This window comes from Colletes latitarsis, chromosome 1 (assembly GCF_051014445.1).
Source record: "Colletes latitarsis isolate SP2378_abdomen chromosome 1, iyColLati1, whole genome shotgun sequence".
NCBI lineage: Eukaryota > Metazoa > Arthropoda > Insecta > Hymenoptera > Colletidae > Colletes > Colletes latitarsis.
In genome coordinates this window covers 39723210-39742786 of record NC_135134.1, presented here as the reverse complement: position 1 = coordinate 39742786, position 19577 = coordinate 39723210, and the positions used below count along the sequence as shown (strand labels likewise).

At 35.6% G+C, this 19577-nt stretch overlaps 2 protein-coding genes across 3 annotated transcripts in view; one reads left to right on the top strand and one right to left on the bottom strand.

Annotated features, from left to right (window-relative positions):
- Positions 1–1454: 1454 nt before the first annotated feature.
- LOC143351796 (alkaline phosphatase) overlaps positions 1455–19577 on the bottom strand; it is a 391261-nt gene continuing 373138 nt past the window's right edge. Inside the window, exons 8-9 of the mRNA XM_076783742.1 lie at positions 18210–18331; positions 1455–3168 (exon numbers count right to left, since the gene is read on the bottom strand). Coding sequence (XP_076639857.1) covers positions 2776–3168; positions 18210–18331 — 515 coding nt within the window. The 3' untranslated portion in view covers positions 1455–2775. The remainder of the gene's footprint in view (positions 3169–18209; positions 18332–19577) is intronic.
- The window catches only part of LOC143351847 (caspase-1-like), a 223517-nt gene continuing 215855 nt past the window's right edge, over positions 11916–19577 (top strand). The window contains exon 1 of one of the 2 annotated variants that reach the window (XM_076783895.1): positions 11916–11980. The gene's annotated coding sequence lies outside the window, so the exon portion shown is untranslated. The remainder of the gene's footprint in view (positions 11981–19577) is intronic. The other variant, XM_076783878.1, reaches the window with a different exon arrangement.

Sequence of the window (19577 nt, the reverse complement as noted above, 5' to 3'; positions counted from 1 at the left end):
AACAATTTCGCAAAATATTCTTTAAACTTAACGTTAGTCGACAGCTTTGGATCGTCGAAGGGAAACCGTGGCCTGACAGGGGTCTTCAAGGGACCAAGTTTCTGAAAGTATGTAACATTCACGAGTTGTTTTAAAACCCATGTTTTCTTTAAACCAGTTCCTTCACTTTGCTTTGAAAATTTTCGTCGAAAGCCAGAACACCCTGGTCGATCGATGGAGTTAAAGTGGACCGACGCGTTATGTCGATTTTTAAATTCCTTTCTGCAAACAGAACAGTATCAACGAATGGACGAAACGTTCGATGACAACAAGAATTTCGAAAGTATATTCGAAATGACAACGATTCGCCTCGTTGATAAAATACTTCCATTTTATCGTACAAATTTACAATGAATTAAATTTCCTACGGCGACAGGCTTTTTTTTTGCGTTGTATACGTGTTTCGTGTCTGTACACTTAACACTTTCGTAGCCAGGCGATTCTAGCTTAATTAAAATGGAGAGTGTGTGCAATTTATAAAAATCTATAGCTGGTTGCCGCAGCCTTCAGGCGTTAGAGTGAAAATTGAAGTGGGGGAGAAAAAATTGCTATATAATTTTATACTCGAAATTAAAAGGAAATTACACGTCACAAATCCCAATAGAAAAAGTTTGAAATTCTTTTGTCCAATGATATACTAATTATTAAATATATTTTAGAAAGAAGATATTAACAAAGTAGTAATATCTCTGCCATTGTTTCACTCGAAATATAATTTTCAAAAACGACATATTTAATTGGCTTGATTTTCGGTTCGAAATTATTTTAAATAAACCCCAATGTATTTTATCGTTTTTATATTTCTCTGAAAGTAAGAATTTGCGTTCCTATTCTCGACAGAAAGAAATGTTTATGGTGTTAACACTATGGTTACTACTATACCAACCTTTATATGCTAAAGTTAAAATAGTTATTTTACAGAGTATGTGCGGAATTTGTTAGACCTCGGTGCATAATGCATACGTAGATTCCATTCATAAGATCACATTTTTGTTTTCAGTTTTCAATTTGTATAGTTACGTGGAAGTATTCTTCCCTATCGTTTCGTTTCTTTAGGTGTGCTTTATGAGTGTTACTATTTCAAACTACATACTTTAATACATCACTATGTGTCACCAATATTATCAGCGCTAATATACATATTTAAAATTTTACATAAACATCTGTGTCAAAATTATGCTTACAAATTAACAAAGAAAAAATGTCAATCCACTCATGTTTCATCTCTTCCATTTATACTTCCTCTAAAATTCATCATTTCCAATATAGCAAACAAATTTCACTATAATCAACAAAATAAATTAATATCGAACTGTTCAAATTTGCTTCTGTTCTGAAAAAAATTATAACTTTGAATTCAAATATTCTTTCTAAAACAAAATCACGATTATAAGGAACATAGGGGTGTAAATATGACCTATAACAATATGAATCTCAAAGGACTCATATAATTATTGAACCTAAAAATGAAGGTGTTCCAAAGTAAGCTTCGTTGATACGGCCATTTTGACTAGAAATCAATTTATTGTTGGAATCATAACGGATAATAAAATCATGTTCCTACAAATATAAAATGACGTAAACTTACGTCAGTTGCAACCAGCTACAGACTTAAACTTACGCCAGCTACTAACGTGTTAGTAACGTCTCGAGAGTTTTAATTTATTCTTAACTGAACGCACGATTTAAATAACATTTTCGAAACCGAAGAAAAGAACGTAAAACGACACCACTCGAGAACGAGATCACTTCCACTGGGATTTTCCAGTTCCACGGGCATCGAGTGCAACGAGAAAGTCCCGCGACACTTTGTTTCAACGTCGCCAAATATCTGTTTCGCTCAACGCCCCTTTAATTGAACCGCCAAGTTCATCGAAACTCTGCTAAGGGCTCGGCCATGAAGTATTCTCGTCGCGAACCACTTGTAAACCTCATTTAGATCCTTGGAGGGCTTTGGAAGTCGCCAAAGTTCACCGAGCAGCCTTGGGATAGTCATTATCGTCGCAAATTGTCTCCCCCTCCCCCCTTCCCTGACTGCCACGAATCCTCTTACCATGCAGTTCTAAATTCTTCGTGAAATTAGACAAGAATTGCCATTAATCCTTCTTTGACGCCCCGTTGACAAATAGCCAGCGAGTCAGCGAAACATGCAATTGTCTTGAGCACCTCAGAACGTATTCGTGATTTACAACCTCTTCGAGATCAACCGCTGGCCTCTGAACGCTGATCGACGATGGCTACTTCCCTGAAAGAAGCAGCGGTTGGGGATTAACTTCTTATGGGAGACAGTGGAACCCTGGCGGGCGTCAGTCGCGCTAAACGATACCCTGGATACTCCGGAAGTCTGCTAGAATTAGGCGTTCCTCTTCGTCAAGGTCAGAAGTTTCGAATCGTTGATAAATTATTCCTACTCCTATCGTGGGTAAGCATAGTCTTTAACCCCACCAGCCTTTTTGGATCCCACTTCTCACTTACGTTAAGTCTCTAGGGTATTAACAGTCAGTCTCTATTTGACCCCACCGAGATCGTCAGATCACGGATGACGTGAATGTTCGCGTACCGAATCCGCAGCTTGCAACTCGAATCGGGGCTCTTCAGACCCTAAAGTCTCTGTTGCGTGGCGCGAGCATCAGGATCACCTGTTGTCTCGTCGGAGAAGATTATCAGGGAGCTTCTTCGGGGGGCGCACGTCGAACGTTCCAGGGAACTATTCACCGGAAGAGACCCGAACGGGCATTAACTCCTTCCCTCGAACGGGCACGGCAGGATGGCGAGGATAAGGGGTAGCAGGACACTGGTCAGCGCGCGACAGCCGGTCGCTTCGAGAGACGCGCCGGATTTCGTGGGTGGATTTCTGGCCTGGTCATTCATCACGTCGCTGGATATCGCGGCGCTGTTTGGCTCCGCCGAGGGACAGCTTATCGGGACGCTCATTGTGTCGTTGCTGGACGTGGAATCTCGGGAGCAACGGCTCGCGTGGTGACCCAGGCAGGAGGCGTACGAGATGGCGTGAGGTATATAGCTCTGGTCGATGCTACCGGAGAACAAGACATTCGCCAGCGGACCTATGGCGAACACAGGCACGTCCTCTCCGCCGTGAGTCGCCCAGGCTCGTGGCACTCCCGCCGTCTGCAACGCAAAATGGATTTACCCGATCATTGACTCTGCAAAGATACCGTCTCCAACGTTTATTTATCGATAAGGTAAATAGAAAGTCTTTGTTTGGACTTCCAAAGACTGTTATTGTCGAACAGCTTAGGACGTGTTGTTTATTTCTTTCAAATATTAATAGTACGAGTGTTTAAGACTCTCCAAATTACTTAATAGCACAGAATGTACTGGACATACTTAAATTTATCACTAAACCTACTGGCATTTTATGTATACCCATACCTGTCATGATTGATCAAATGACCAGTCTTTCTTTTTCTCTTTTACGAGGCAACGTACTTGTAATTTTTGCATTATACAAGGTGTTTGGCCACCCATTGGAAAAATTTTAATGAGAGATTCTGGAGGCCAAAGTAAGACGACAATCAAGAATATCAATTTGTTGATTGAGGCTTCGTTAAAAAGTTATTAAAAAATTAAATTTAAAAATTCTAAATCATTCTGAAAAAATTATTTTTAGTTGCGGGGGTCAATTACAATCATTTTTGGTGAATAGATATACCCCCGAAATCCTACGCACTTTAGAGAAAAAAATTCAAGAAGGTGTGAAATTTTTCGACAAAATTAAAAAATCTCAAATCGATCTGGAAACATTATTTTCGGTTGTGGGGATTAATTACAATCATGTTTGGTGAATAGACATACCCTCAAAATCCTGCACATTTTCCAGACAAAAATTCAGTATGGGCGGAACTTTAAATGTTAATAACTTTTTAACGTAGCCTTCATCAACAAATTGGTATTCTTGATTTTCGTCTGATTTTAGCTTCTGGAGTCTCGCAATAAAATTTTTCCCAGGGGTGGCCGAACACCCTGTATGTATAGAAAGTTGTGTTTTTATGTTTATTCGTAAGATATTCTTCTCTTTTATGTTAAAAAATTAAACGCCCTTGAAAACGAAACTTGTTCCAAATTGATACCGTAATTAGTTCTAGAGAAAACAACTATTTAAAAAAAAGTGCTGGCTAGTAATTACGCAAATATCCTCTATTTAAATTAATTTTTAATTAAATAAACAATTTATAATCAAATTTTATCGCACAGCAGTCGTATGATCAATAGGAATTGCTGAAACTTCACTGGGTACGTAGCGTCAAAGTAAATGTTAAAATAAACATAGAAGACAACATAAATAATAATAGTTGATATAGTCATCAGATAGGGGATGAAATGCCCTTTAAAATGAGCGTTTGTACGAGTCGATAGCTTTATTAGTTCCGGAGATATAGCGATTTTAGTTTCAAGTCGATGCGGTGGCTAGTTCCGAAGCGTGCCTTTCCGTTTCATTGATATCAATGAACTCGCGCGCGTGACAATAGTAAACAGTGCGTAGTAAATTCTTGGAAATACTACGCCCGAAACTAGGTCACGAGAGTCACGTCTCACGTGCGACAAGGAGGTACGACGCGACGCGTTAGACGGAGACAGAGATAGTCAAATTAAGAAAAATACCCTTTTACATAAATTACGATATCTCGGAAACGGAAAGTCGGATCGACAAAAACCAAAAACCATTTTAAAGGGGAGGCTTTACCGCTTCTAACAATGCCTCAATAATTAATAAAACACTAATAGTTTCCGAACTGCACGCGTCTAAATTTTCAGTATTTTTAATGCGCGTTGATAGCCTTTTCTAAGGCGGAGAGCGGAATTTTAAAAATTACCTTTTACATAAATTACGATATCTCGAAAACGGAAAGTCGGATCGCCAAAAACCAAAAACCATTTTAAAGGAGGGGCTTTGCCGCTTCTAGCAATGCCTCAATAATTAATAAAACACTAATAGTTTCGGAACTGTACGCGTCTAAACTTTCAGTATTTTTAATGCGCGTTGATAGCCTTTTCTAAGGCGGAGAGCGGAATTTTAAAAATTACCTTTTACATAAATTACGATATCTCGAAAACGAAAAGTTCGATCGACAAAAACCAAAAACCATTTCAAAGGGGAAGCTTTGCCGCTGCCAATAGTGGCTCAGTTATGCAAAACACACGAGTAGTTTCGGAATTGCACGCGTCTGAAGTTTAACTATTTTTAATACGCGTTGTTACACTGTTTTAAGACAGATAACTGAAGATTCTCACCTTTCGTCTTTGCTATACATGTATTAGGTTGGGGAAAAATAAATCCATTATTTTCACGTTTATTTCAAGACTTTATTTAACATGGTTCGGATTGTGCGACTTAGGTCAAATATGTATCGCTTTATTTTATAATTTGTTGCCATTCGATTTCGTTCCGTTTGGCTTTGCAGATGGAAATTCGATCGAACAATTCGTGTGACAAATCGAGCTTCTTTCTAAATGCAGCTTTATGCAAATGATTTAAAACTGTTTTGTGGTAGATCTTTAGGTCTTGTCTACTTTGATCATTTCGACATTGGCTGTGACAGTATCGGGACCATAAACACCATTCACAATTTCAGCCGTCTGACTTGCATTTTCGCCCTCAACAAAGCAAAATTGTAAAATATACCGAATTTTCTCTTTGTTAACTTTCATCTTTTACACCCTGTAACTCACAACTGAATCGATCGACCAAAAAACTGTAAAAGAATTTTTTTTAGTACGAAATGTCACTTTTCCAACAACCACAATATATCACCACAGCCATCTAATGGATTTCTTTTTACCCAACCTAATATTTCCTATTTATATCGGAAGCTAACCAGAATTTGGTACCAAATTTTGTCCAGTTTTTTGTATTATATGTATACTATAAGAAAGTCGTGAAGATAAATAGCGCTAAAATAATATTGTGCGTTAGAAATTCTGAACAAAATTTTAAAAACGGTCAATTGATCCATCGCGGTAGGTATAGTGTTAAATTATTAATTGATTCGTCTTTCTAAAATTTAGAGAAACCGCCAAATTCTACGATGTCAGCGAACCCATGCATCATGTACTTTCTTATTTCTCGTCTCCCCGTGAGCATGCATTCCTTAGATTCGAAATTAACCCCCTCGAAATTTGCTCGAAACGATAATCACGGAAGTGGAGCGCCAATAAATCACGCCATAAATTTCCAGTCAGTTCGCGATCCCCCGCCATGGACGAAATTCCAGTCTGCAACCTCGTTACCGAAGCTAGTGGCCGCAGCCATGCAATTTCGACCTTGTAATTATGATTCACGGCTAGCTGATATTTCGCGCGGTTCGCTGTCGGCCAACCGACTGGTTAGATTGTAATTTTTTTTTCGAACCGCCCCAAAAACGCTTCTTTGATTTGTACTATGCCAGTACCGCGTACCTGTTTCCGTCTCGTTTTCCAGTCGCCGGGGGAAGGAAAAAAGGAAATTTTACGAGAGTACTCTTATCGCACGGTTGAAACTCCACACGGATCCCTTCGGTACGTGAGGATCGGATGAAAGAGCACATCCCGTAGCACGAAAGGGTTAAGAGCCCGGAGGGTAGAAATCTTTGCTTCTAGGAAACACGGGAGGAATGGCATTTTTATCGGGCATATGCCGTCGGAAATACGCGTAAAACCTTCATCGAGTTCGTTGCCCCCGTAGCGTCGCGATTCCTGGGATTGAAATTGGCGTATGGAAGACGCCCAGTATCATCCGTGATGCAAAGTGAGACAAAGTCATTTACAGCGCGATGAAATTGGAGGTTTTTGTTACGAAATCTCATCTCGATAAAATAATACAGTTGTTTTATGTACGGTTAAGCAAAGAAAATAGACTTTCTGCCGTCCCACATCAACGTAATCATGTGAAGTCTATCCGCAAGCATCGGTTAAGAAAGGTTATGTTCTACGATTTATAACAACATCTCCAACATTGTTAGAATTTCTAAATATTCTTCACCAAAATACGCGTTGTTTGCATTTTGAAACGATAAAATTCTCCAATCCTTTCAGGAGTTATGATTTTTTATATATGCGCATGAAATTTCAATTAAACATTCCTGGCCACACAGTATATTTTCGGTATAGAATTTTTTTCCCGAAAATACATAGGATTTTCGGGGCATCTATATTCACCAAAAATGATTGTAATTGGCCCCCGCAAACAAAAATAAATTTTTTAGAACGATTTAAAATTTTTTAGTCTCGCCGAAAGAATTTCAGCATCTACCCCCTGTCGATTTTCCTTCAAAATTCGTTTTTGCATTTTAGTAATTCTGTTTGACGCCTTACAAAAAAGTTGGCTAATACTGTTTTGTAGGTATCCATGAGCTCTACTTCAGAAATAAATTTCATTGCAATATACTTATTGTAGGAGTTATGGTCGTTTGAAAATTGGACCATTTTTATGGGGGTTTTCTCATTTTGCGGAGTCAAGGAATAACTTTTCGAATATTTTTGGAATTTCTACATATTCTGAATTAAAATACGCGTTGTTTGCCGTTTGAAACATTAAAATCCGCCAATCCGTTCAGGAGTTATGACATTTTAAAGATTCGCATGAAATTTTCGGGGAATATTTCTGGTCAGAAATTATATTTTCGTTTAGGAATTTTTCTTTCGACAGTGCGTAGGATTTTGTGAATGTATTTGTTCACTAAAAATGAGTATAATTGCCCCCTGCAAATAGAAATAATTTTTTCAGAATAATTTGAAATTTTTTAATTTAATTTGTTATTAACTTTTTAGCGAAGCCTCAATAAAGAAATTAATATTCTTGATTTTCGTCTCATTTTGGCCTCTAGAATCACCCATTAAAATTTTTCCCAGTTGGCCGAACACCCAGTATATGTGACAGGATTTATGGAATTAAAAAAATTAATTCTCAAGTTGAGACGTTGCGGGAAATAATTTTGTTAATTTTAGCAAGGTTTCAAAAATAAACATTGAAATAAATTTTAAGATATCTAGTTTACGATGATTTAAAACCAAAATTTTAGTCTAGAAGAATATTATATAATTTTTGTCTGGCAGTGAACAATAGTACAAATGAGATTCCATAATTATATCTATATAATTAACCTCTAATAAATATTATAAATGAGGGTAGCTCATGGGTGTTTTTTATATCACCACCAGCCCCCTCAAAATTTTCTAAACTAATGCAGATACTTCTGTGTAGATAAAAGTTTTGTTGATATTAGCTCTGGAGTACTTAGAACGAAACGTACTTTCCTTTTTCATCAATTCCAATCTCACTTTGCGGGGGGGGGGGGGGGGGGAGAGGAGGAGGAGGAGGAGGAGGAGGAGGAGGAGGAAGAACCTAACGCCAATCGGGAGGAGCATGGTTTCCAGAACGTTACATCGGTGAACGATGGTTCGACTATCAACGGAACAGAATGCTGATGTCGAATACAAGGCACGGTATCGCCTGACCGTAGTCGAATTCGCGGATGGAAATCAGATTAGTATTCCTAGTTCTTTCTTGCCCGTGAGTGCAACGAGTCGTGGGAGGAAATGGCTCGTGTTGGGTAAAAGTTTAATCGATTCTGGAAACGATTCGCGTGATTACACGGAGTTGCGCCTCTCGGAGAAATTTATGATTAGGTTGTATACCGTGTGATAACGGTTTTTGCTGAGGAGTAGGAATTTTACGATTAAGCGTATTCGTTAACTGAAATCTGTCGTTGCGAGTGAGAGTCTACGATTTTCTATTACAGAATTTCTATATAGATTCCTTCGAGTGAAATTAAATCAGTAATGTTGAATAAAAACCGATTAAAAAATCGATTTTTAAAATTCGTATTATTCGAGTAGAATTAGGTTTATTTATTTATTTTTATTATCATTTACAAGTGATTTTGTGGTTGCACCATGCTTAGAAAGAAATAATACCACTAACAATATTTATAAACACCAAGGCATGCAAAAATAATTTGATATAGAATACAAATTTGTTATAATAGGTAAATATTGAGGACTCATTATTTGCCAATGGAATTAATTATTGGAAATATTTCCAAGCGTTCCAAATCACCATATGCTTCTGTCATTGGTTCGTAGATGTATTTAGCTTTACAAAGGGTGGTAGTCTGTTTGTCACTATTGTAATTACAGTTGAAACTTGTGTACATGTTCGTTTCTACCGCGGATGATTAAAATGGTGTGAGGTGCTGGAAACCCTTTCGCGAAACCGAAACACAAGTATTACGAAGATATTTGACCTGTTGCGAAAACATGACAAACTGTCCAACTTTGAGGAGGGTGAATACATTTACGGTAATTGCCGGTTAACGTGTAATCGTTTGCTTAACACTTCAGGAATTTCGAACATTCCTGCAAAAGCGAAAATTGAAACTTCTAACCAGGTGAGTTTTCTGTTGGAGATTTTGTGGAAAATTATTTGTTATTATCCAAAATGAAATTCAGATTTACTAGCATTCATTCAACAAACAGGTTATTTTTTATTAACTTTTAATTTAATTTAATTACAAATTCTTAATTAAACAAATTTTGATTAATTCAATATTTAACCACTGGTATTTCTTTGAAATTTTTGATAGTATTTGTAACAGGGGCATTGGCCTATCTGAGAAAGGTTCGTAACCATTTCCGATTGGTTTAGATATTATAACAATCTAAGTCAGTTTCCATGTACGTACTTGAAAAATATCGTAGTCTAAGTATGGCATTGAATATTATTATTATCATTAATGCACTGACATTGGAAAAACCAAGCATTTTCCGACAACTCTTTTTTGCAATAGTAAAGAGAAATATAATTTAATTACCAATATCACAGGAATTATTCGATCGAGTGACTTTACCATTGGAAAAAGTGATTTTAAATTCAGCTCCGTAGAAGAATTCGTTTAGAAATATTACTGGAAAGAGAAAGAAGTTGAAATAATTTGTGAAATGTGACATTTCCATTCATTTGTGCTAAGAGTTTATTATTTCTATAGGTTAAAGCCTATTTTCACGAGCCTAAATCAAAAATTGTAAAAATTATGAATTTCACAATCAATTGTAAAATCAGTTATTAATTTAATTAAATACTCATAGATACGGTAATATTTTTCACCCTGTCCCGATGGAAAATACTCACCGCATTCTCGTGGTAGGAAAAAAGAATTCTCATTATTTATTAACTGCATTCGACCTTGTAGTGGTCGCATATTCTATTTATCAATGACATAGGCGCCTGGCGTATAGCCAATTTTAAATTCACCACATTTTTGAAAATATGTTTGCAAAAAAGACAAATAAAACTATATTCCCATTCTCGTTACTTTATTAAAGTTGCCCTAGTTATTATAAAATCATGTTTCTTTAATGTAATCATAAAAAAAAAGAATGTTTATTTAAATGAAATAATTTTTATTTTTAGTATCTACACCTATGTTTTTATTATAAGTACTCGAGTAAGCTTCTTTTCTTATGTTTTCTAATTCAATGGTTATTGTTTATTGACAAAACGTTACTAATAATTACAACATATCCAAGTATAAATAATTACTATACTGTTTTTTACTTTAAACTACAAATAACAATTTTATTATTTCAAATAATTTATGTACATTTTTCAAATAACAAGCTATTATTTTTTCCTTCATTTAAACTTTCAAACAATAAGTAATTACTTAAATAAAAATTGCTAAAAGTAATGCGCAATTTTGATTATCGATGATATGGGTAACTCGTGTTTATTAATTTACTCTTCGTAAAACACTTCGTCCGATCCCTACGGTTGTTAATAACTGCCGAACAACCGTTGAATCTTCGAGATCCTAGATCCATTTCTCTCCGCAATTTTTCGCGCGAGGAATTCGCATAATTTATGACACGACTCCCCAGCTGGCTGGCGTTACATGTACAACCATACCTTGAAGGCTGGGCATGTCGTAAGATTTATCGAAGCTTCCACTTCGTCTTACGCCTCGAGAATGATCGCACCGGAGAAATTCGAATTCCTCGACCTATTTGGTTCCCGTTCCTCGCGAAATTTCTCGTACGACGCTTTATTACCCGTGCCCATGGAGTTCCGATTGCCATTTTAAAAACTAGCTAAGAATTATAACGAAATATGAGGAACAAAAAAAAACGATATGGGTAGAAATAGTGTTATATATTTTAAAAAGAATACAATAAAATTTAGGATAGACATTAAGTATTTTTAAGTCAAAGTCTGGAAATGTAAAACATTTCAGGCAATAGGAATAAAATGATTGCAATTTATTTTGGATTGTTTTTAATTTATTTGAAGAACTTATATATTTATTTTTTATATTAACTGGCATACAATATAAATTATTTAAATATTTAACACAATTATTAGAACATTTAAAGGTACAATTTAAAATAAATATTATTACGCAACGTTCGAGTAATGTTAGACGGAGTTTAAAACTCGCGATCTTGGCGCCGTGCTCCTATTGGTCGCGCGCGGACCAATCGCGCGTTTCTTCCTGCGTGACCCGTGCACTCCTGTCGACGCGCCGCGAAAGCCACGTGTCGCGTCGTAGTACGATTACAAACTATTAAATATTTCTGTCTGTTAATATACTACTTTGAAATGTTCGTGAAACCGTAGTGAGTGTTTATTTGAAATTGATTTATCGCCCTAACACAGTATGATACAATTAAGATAAATAATTAACCTAGATGTTTCGATGGTATAAACGCCTTTGGTATAACCTCTTCTTCATTAGACGAAGAATGTAATGAGAGTAAAAATTGAAAGTGTGAACGTTCTGTGACAAGTGCCAGTTAAAATGTAGACATAACTAAGTCAAAATTTATAATCTACTGAAAGGTGAACATTTTACGACATATATGAAACGTGCCAACCGGCGAACACTAACAAAGTTTTTTACTTTACTACAAAAGTTGTGATTCCATTCTCTCGTGACAATGTTACAAGGTAATTGACCCATTTACTTTCATTTATCTTTCTTTCTTTATAATATATATTTTGTTCAACTTTTATTCTCTCCATTTTTTTCTTTATATTAATTTCTATTTTATAACATGAATCCAATTTTTAAATGATATGCCAATTTGTACATATTTATAAGTTTTATAAATACTCTTTATTTTGTATTACTTATATATAATTTTATATAATTGTTATATGTTTCCTACAATTTTCATTCCATCCGTTTAAATCCATTTATCTTTCTTTCTTTATAATATGCATTTTGTTCAACTTTTATTCTTTCCATTTTTTCATTATATTAATCTCTATTTTACAACACGAATTCAATTTTGAAAAGATATAGATATGCCAATTTGTACATATTTATAAGTTTTAAAAGTTCTCTTTATTTTGTATTGCTTATACAGGGTGTTGGGCCAACCCTGGGAAAAATTTTAATGGGAGATTCTAGAGGCCAAAATAAGACAACAATCAAGAACATCAATTTCTTGATTGACGCTTTGTTAAAAAGTTATTAAAAAATTAAATTCAAAAATTTCAAATCCTTCTGAAAAAATTATTTTTGACTGCGGGAGTCAATTACAATAATTTTTGGTCAATAGACACACCCCCGAAATCTTATCCACTTTCGAGAAAAAAATTCCTTACCGAAAATATAATTTCTGGCCGGAAATGTCTGCCCGAATTTTCATGCGAATCTTTAAAACGTTATAACTTCTGAACGGATTGGACGATTTTAATGTTTAAAAAAGCAAACTATGCGTATTTTGGTGGAGAATATGTATAAATCGCAAAAATATTCGAAAAGTTGGTCCTTGACCTCGCAAAATGAGAAAAACCCCATAAAAATGGTCCAATTTTCAAACAGTCATAACTCCTACAATTGTGAATATATTTCAATGAAACTTTTTTCTGAAGTAGAGCTCATGGGTACCTACAGAAAAGTATTAGACAACTTTTCTGTAGGGCGTCAAACAAAATTACTAAAAATGAAAACGGAATTTTTAAGAAAAATCGACAGGGAGGGTAGGTGCCTAAATTTTTCGGTGAAAATAAATTTTTTCAAATCGTTCTGGAAAAATTATTTTCGGTTCTGGGGGTCAATGGCAATCATTTTTGGTGAATACACATACTTCCGAAATCCTATCCACTTTCGAGAAAAAAATTCGAGTAAGTGCTGAAAGTTTTGGGTGAAAAAAAAAACTTTCGAATCGTCTTGGAAAAATTATTTTTAGTTGCAGTGGTCAATTGCAAGCATTTTTGGTCAACAGACATACCCTCAAAATCCTACTTACTTTCGAGAAAAAAATTCAGTACGGTCGTATACTTTAGACGTTAATAACTTTTTAACGAAGCCTCCATGAATAAATTAGTATTCTCGATTTTCATCTTATTTTGGCTTCTAGAATCTCCCATTAAAATTTTTCCCAGGGATGGCCAAACACGTTGTACATAATTTTATATAATTTTTATGTTTCTTATCTTATTTTGGCTTCTAGAATCTCCCATTAAAATTTTTCCCAGGGATGGCCAAACACGTTGTACATAATTTTATATAATTTTTATGTTTCCTACAATTTAAATTGTAAATATATTAATTTTTCCACAAGGGGAAAATAATTTACGTTGAATAAATGAAGGTTTTATTCATTATAGAGAGACAGTAAAAATAAGTTTCTCTTCGTTTATAGCGAATCACCATTATAGTGCACGAATATGAGTAACTGTATTCCATAAAAAATATCGATGACCTTGGAATCGAAAAGAAAATGACCGCGGATTATAAATTGCTTCAAATTACAATATTTCCATTTCGAATAGTAAATTATGCGATACTGCAGTACCATGGATAACTCGAAAGAGTAGAAAAGGTTAAGGAGCCGTCGTAAAGCGTCGAGTCGAAGAAAAAGAACTGGTAACCCCACGAGAGAAACATCTCTTACGATGGTTCCGCGATTGTCCCCAAAATCTATGGCGCGGTGAAACGATATCTCTAGAAGTTATTGTCCGTTGGGTAGAACCTTAAATATCTTGGACCGTCGAACTTGCCGTCCATCATCGCAGTACAACGTTTTCGCGCTTTCTTCCGTATCCGGTCATCTTCGCGTATAACAAACGAACGGAAACGACATTCTTCAGGAAGTAAACATTGTTATTGTTCCGCGTAACAGTCGTATAACCGTAAAATCCAATCAGATCGCGATAGTTAAACCGTTATTACTGCGTTGCAAAAATTCATTTTGAGAATACGCTGGACTTTAACGATTCCGATTATTTTATTTCAATTTCAGTCGAACGATGCAGAATAAAATTTAACAGGTTATTTTACTTTCCGAAAATTCTAGAGAAAATATTTGCAGAGGAAACGTAGACAGAATTTTGTGTGACCAGGTCGGAGCAATGGGAATTATTTATTTCCATTCGCGGATTTGTGGATTTGTAGGAACTTTTCCTCCGAATTGTATTTTGTAATTCGTAATTCTGGCTCTTAAAAATCAGCAGTGAATTTGTGAGATTTAGAATTTTATCCAGTATAGTAGAACATTTATCGAGGAAGTTTTTCAGTAGTAGTATAGTAGAACTTTCATTAACTTTTATTAAGGAATTTACATTTAGAATGAAATAATAAAATAATAAACAATTTTCTTAAAAATTGATGAAACCCATATTATAATTTAAAATAGTAAACGAAATCTTATTTAGACTTATTCTAATGCAACTTTTAAACTATAAATAAAGGTTATTATTAGTATGACAATCAAATATTTAATTTTTAATGTAAAATATATTTCAACAAAAGTGACCAGACGTCGAAATATGTAATTTTCAGCGACAATTCAAGTTCAATTTTATCAATATAAAGATATAAATATATATGCTCTAATTAAACAAAAAAAAAAAAATAGAATTTTCACAAACGGTTTTCAACAAAAATACGTGCAATATTCGTGAATCTAGTGTTAACGAGCGTGAAATTTCTCCTTGTCCGTTACGTCGGTGTACTAAAAACGAAATTTTAGATTTTTTTTCTCGCCCAAAACTGGGTTATCCTTTGTTCCACCGACTCTGAGTCTTCTTTCCACGGAAACCTGCTTGAAAAATTGCAAAGGTGGGATCGCACAAATTTCCATCGTCGAATTGTTGAACGTTTCCACATTGACGAACGCAAATAACTGCGCAGCTCGACGCGGGAATTTTTTTTTTCCCCGCGTCGCGGCCGATCAATCGACGCTCAAAGAAACCGACGCCTCGAGAGGAGGAGGGGAGAGGGCGTAGGAGGGTTTTCCCCGACGAAGAAACCCGGTCGACTCTGGGCAAACGTTAACGAGCACCGTGTAAAACGGATCAATGATAATTGCTCGCATGCTCTTCGCAGTTTTTAATATTCCTTTTCTCCTTTGCGTTGCTCGTTGCGCGAGTCGCTTTTCCCGAAGAATTGAATGGCGCTGGTCAAAGGCCCCGGGGGACCACGGTGACGCGTTTAATATCGCGGAACGGAAGGGAACTGGCCCAAGTCCGGAGGAGAATGAAAGAAAGACGATAATGACGAAACACCACCGAGGATCTGGCCGTAGTCGACGCTGATTGACCCGCTGTGGAAGTCAAAGCGGATTAAAGAGTGGAATAATGGTTGCGAATTGCGAGTCTCCGGATAGATGGAATATAGAAAATGTTCGGATATTAAGGGAGTATTTTGTACGATGTATATTCAAGCAGTAAAGTATTATAAAATACAGCTCGAAATGCAAAAATTGTCAAGAACATATTTGTAAATTGTACACAGTGGATATACAGGGTGTTCGGCCACCTTTGGGAAAAGTTTTAATGGAGGATTCTAGAGGCCAAAATAAGACGAAAATGAAGAATATCAATTTCTTGACTGAGGCTTACGTTAAAAAGTTATTAAAAAATACAAATTAAAAAATTTCGAATCGTTCTGGAAAAATTATTTTCGGTTGCGGGAGTCAATTACAATAGTTTTTGGTCATTGGGCATACTCCCGAAATCTTACCCACTTTCGAGAAAAAAATTCGAGAATGTGTGAAATTTTTCGACAAAATTAAAAAATTTCAAATCGTTCTGGAAAAATTATTTTCGGTTGTGGGGGTCAATTGCAATAATTTTTGGTAAATAGACATACCACCGAATTTCTACGCATTTTCAAGAAAAAAATTTCTAACCGGAAATGTAATGTCTGACCATACATTGGCATGTTTCACTGAAATTTCATGCGTATCTTTGAAACGTCATAACTCCTGAACGAATTGGCCGATTTTAATGTTTCAAAAGTCAAACAACGCGTATTTAGGTGGAGAATATGTAGAAATCGTAAAAATATTCGTAAACTGGATCCTTTCCTCCGCAAAATAAGAAAAACCCCATAAAAATGGTCAAATTTTTAAACGACCATAACACTTACAATAATGAATATATCTGAATGAAACTTTTTTCTGAAGTAAAGCTCGTGGGTACCTACAGAAAAGTATTAGATAACTTTTTTGTAGGGCGTCAAACAGAATTACTAAAAATCAAAAACTAATTTTTAAGGAAAATCGACAGGTAGGTAGATGCTGAAATTTTTCGGCACAATTAAAAAATTTCAAATCGTTCTGGAAAAATTATTTTCGGTTGCGGGGGTCAATTGTAATAATTTTTGGTGGACAGACCTATCCCCGAAATCTTACCTACTTTCTAGAAAAAAATTTAGTACGGGCGAATTTTTAAGCGTTACTGAATTTTTAACGAAGCCTCCATCAACAAATTAGTATTCTTGATTTTCGTATTATTTTGGCCTCTAGAATCTCCCATTACAATTTTTCCCAAGGGTGGCCGAACACCCTGTATCTAGTTTATGCGTATATTGTGGCGAAACATACTAAGGAGATACATTTGTTTATATGTGTCGAGTTTACTATGTTCAAAAATATTTGGAGGCAATACTAAAATCGAATATCTAAATTTCGTATCCTCGTCTTGAGATTTGATTCAAATCAAAATAGACCCATAGGTAATCATGTGTCTCCTGTTGTTGATTTTTATTTTCCTGATACATTTTTATTATAATAAATATATATAGAAGATAGATAGAAAAAGAGAAGATAGAAAAACAGTTTATTTAAAGCTTTCATTTGAATTCTTTTTAAGACTTTTTTAAAACACTTTAAATGTCTACAAAATTACGAATATGTATCAGGAAAATAAAAATCAACAGGAGACACATTTGATTTTAATCAGATGTCAAGACGAGAATACGAAATTTAAATATTCGATTTTAGTATTGCCTCAGAATATTTTTTAACGGAGTAAAATTGACACATATAAACAAATATATCCCTTTATTATGTTTCCTTACAATATACAATGATCTGATAATTGTTGACTCTTATCTCGGTTAGGCTGGATCGCGTTGCTGACGAAAGGAACTCTGTTTTTCACGTTTTCGAAGAAGCTTGGTTAGTTCTATCTACGAACATTTAATCATAAGGCTTGTAACGTTCGCCTAAACAAAATATCGAGGGAAGAAATAACTAACATTAACGAGGGACTACTGTATTATAGAATAGGTACATAGACTGTGTAAAATTGATTAAAAAGGCTTGCCACTTACCACTGGTCGCTTATAAATGATCTTCGGCGTTACAGCGGAGAAAAATGTTTCCCCGCTAATTAAATAAAATTCCTGCTTTTAGAAAGAACATGAACCGCTAACGAACGTGTTACTTTATTTTTAACGTCGTATGCACTGTCTGTAATTAACGTAGTTCCTTAAAATAGCTTCCATTAATCCTTCTCTTTACATTTACGCAAAACTTTTCCGCTTTACCAATAAGCGTGGCAGAAACTTAAATTAGTTCGAACCTATTGCGACCTCGTGCTACGAGTGCATAAATTGCATTCCGTGTACCCGCGATGAAACGATCAATGTTTCTCGTACAGATTAAAAGTTATCGGGTCGGAAGAACGATTGTCGTAGCTGTTCGAAGTTAAAATGTGCCATACTTCTAAAGGGCGCGGCAAAGGGGAGGGGGTGGAGACCAAGAGGGCAGAATATATGAAGTCCGAAGAGCTTCATCGAATATTTCGCGATGAACCCTCGAAAAAAACGTGATGGATTTTTAAACGTGCCTCCGATATTTCCGCTCGATCATTTTCCGATCCAATAAACAGTGACGAGATATCTCCGTGCAACGAGAAAATGAGCTGGCCTTTTTACCTGAATGGAATCCTTCCCAGCCTCTCGTAAGATATTCCGCGGTTGTGTGTAACCAGGCCCATTGCTGTACAACAACGTTGTATACGGTTGTCCATCAACATCCGACACCTTGCTATCAGAACCTGCGGGAAAAGAAGAGCACGCGATGAGGTCATCAATCAGAAGTATGTTATCAATAAAACCGCGGCTGATAAAGGGTCAACGATTAAGAGATTTTTAAAGATCACTGCTAAAAATGTTATCTTCCGGAACAGTGACCGTTGGAAGCGACGAAGCTGAAACCGATAAAAATGGATTTTTCTGTCGCAGTATTTTAACCCATTTGTAACTGAAGTTTGCCCCAGGTTATTCGTCGAGTTTCGCTAATTAATCTTTTTTTTCAACGGGTTCGGACGAATGAAAAAATATATCGTGCCAAAAGGTATTTTGTGTCGCCTAGATTGTCCTTAAAAACGTGTTTTTAAAGTTTACTATGGCGTAGTTTTGAAACAAAATTTATGTTAAATGGGATTAAACGAGAATCAAACACTTGGAGCTTTTCAGTATTCTTTGTTGCACTCTTTTTTAATTTATTGATACGGTACTAGGATAATTACTCTTATATTCATGGTATATTAGTAATCATAGATCACTATATCCATGATACATTAGTAATCATAGACGACCATATCCATAATATATTAGTAATCATAGACTATTATAACCATGAATAAAGTCTGGACAGGAGGAAAGTAAAATTATATTAGTAATCATAGACTATTATAGCCATAAATGAAGTCTGAACAGGTGGAAAATAATATTATATCAGTAATCATACACCACTAAATCCAAAGTGAAAAGTTTTGAAATAGTTCTATAGTTATTAATCCCAGTTATACAACTGAGTTTAATACATACACATAGGGGTAATTACACTCAGTTCCTGGGGGTAAGGAAAATACTATGTAGAGATGAGAAGTTGGCTAATATAATAGTTGTTTATATTATAATCCACTTCGTAAAGACTGAAAGAGATCATGCTACAAGAAGTCAGACTCGTTGATCAACTTCTTTCTCTCGTATAATAGCTTAGAGTTTCATTAAAGAGCCAAAGAATTATTCACGAACAAATTCTGAACTTTGAATGGACTACAGTGCAACGTGAAATACTTTTAAAGGTATTTAAGAAAAACCAAGTATTCAGCAACTTCTGTCTCCTAGCGTTCAAACAACATCCTCGCAACCACGAATTCTGAAAACAAGATTATACAAAGTTTTGGAAAACGCGTTCCACGTCGAAGTAAACGTTTGGTAGGAAATATTTAGCACATTGAGTATTTCGTAACTCCCGTAAGTCTTGCAGAAGTAACCGAGAAATAAGGATCGGAG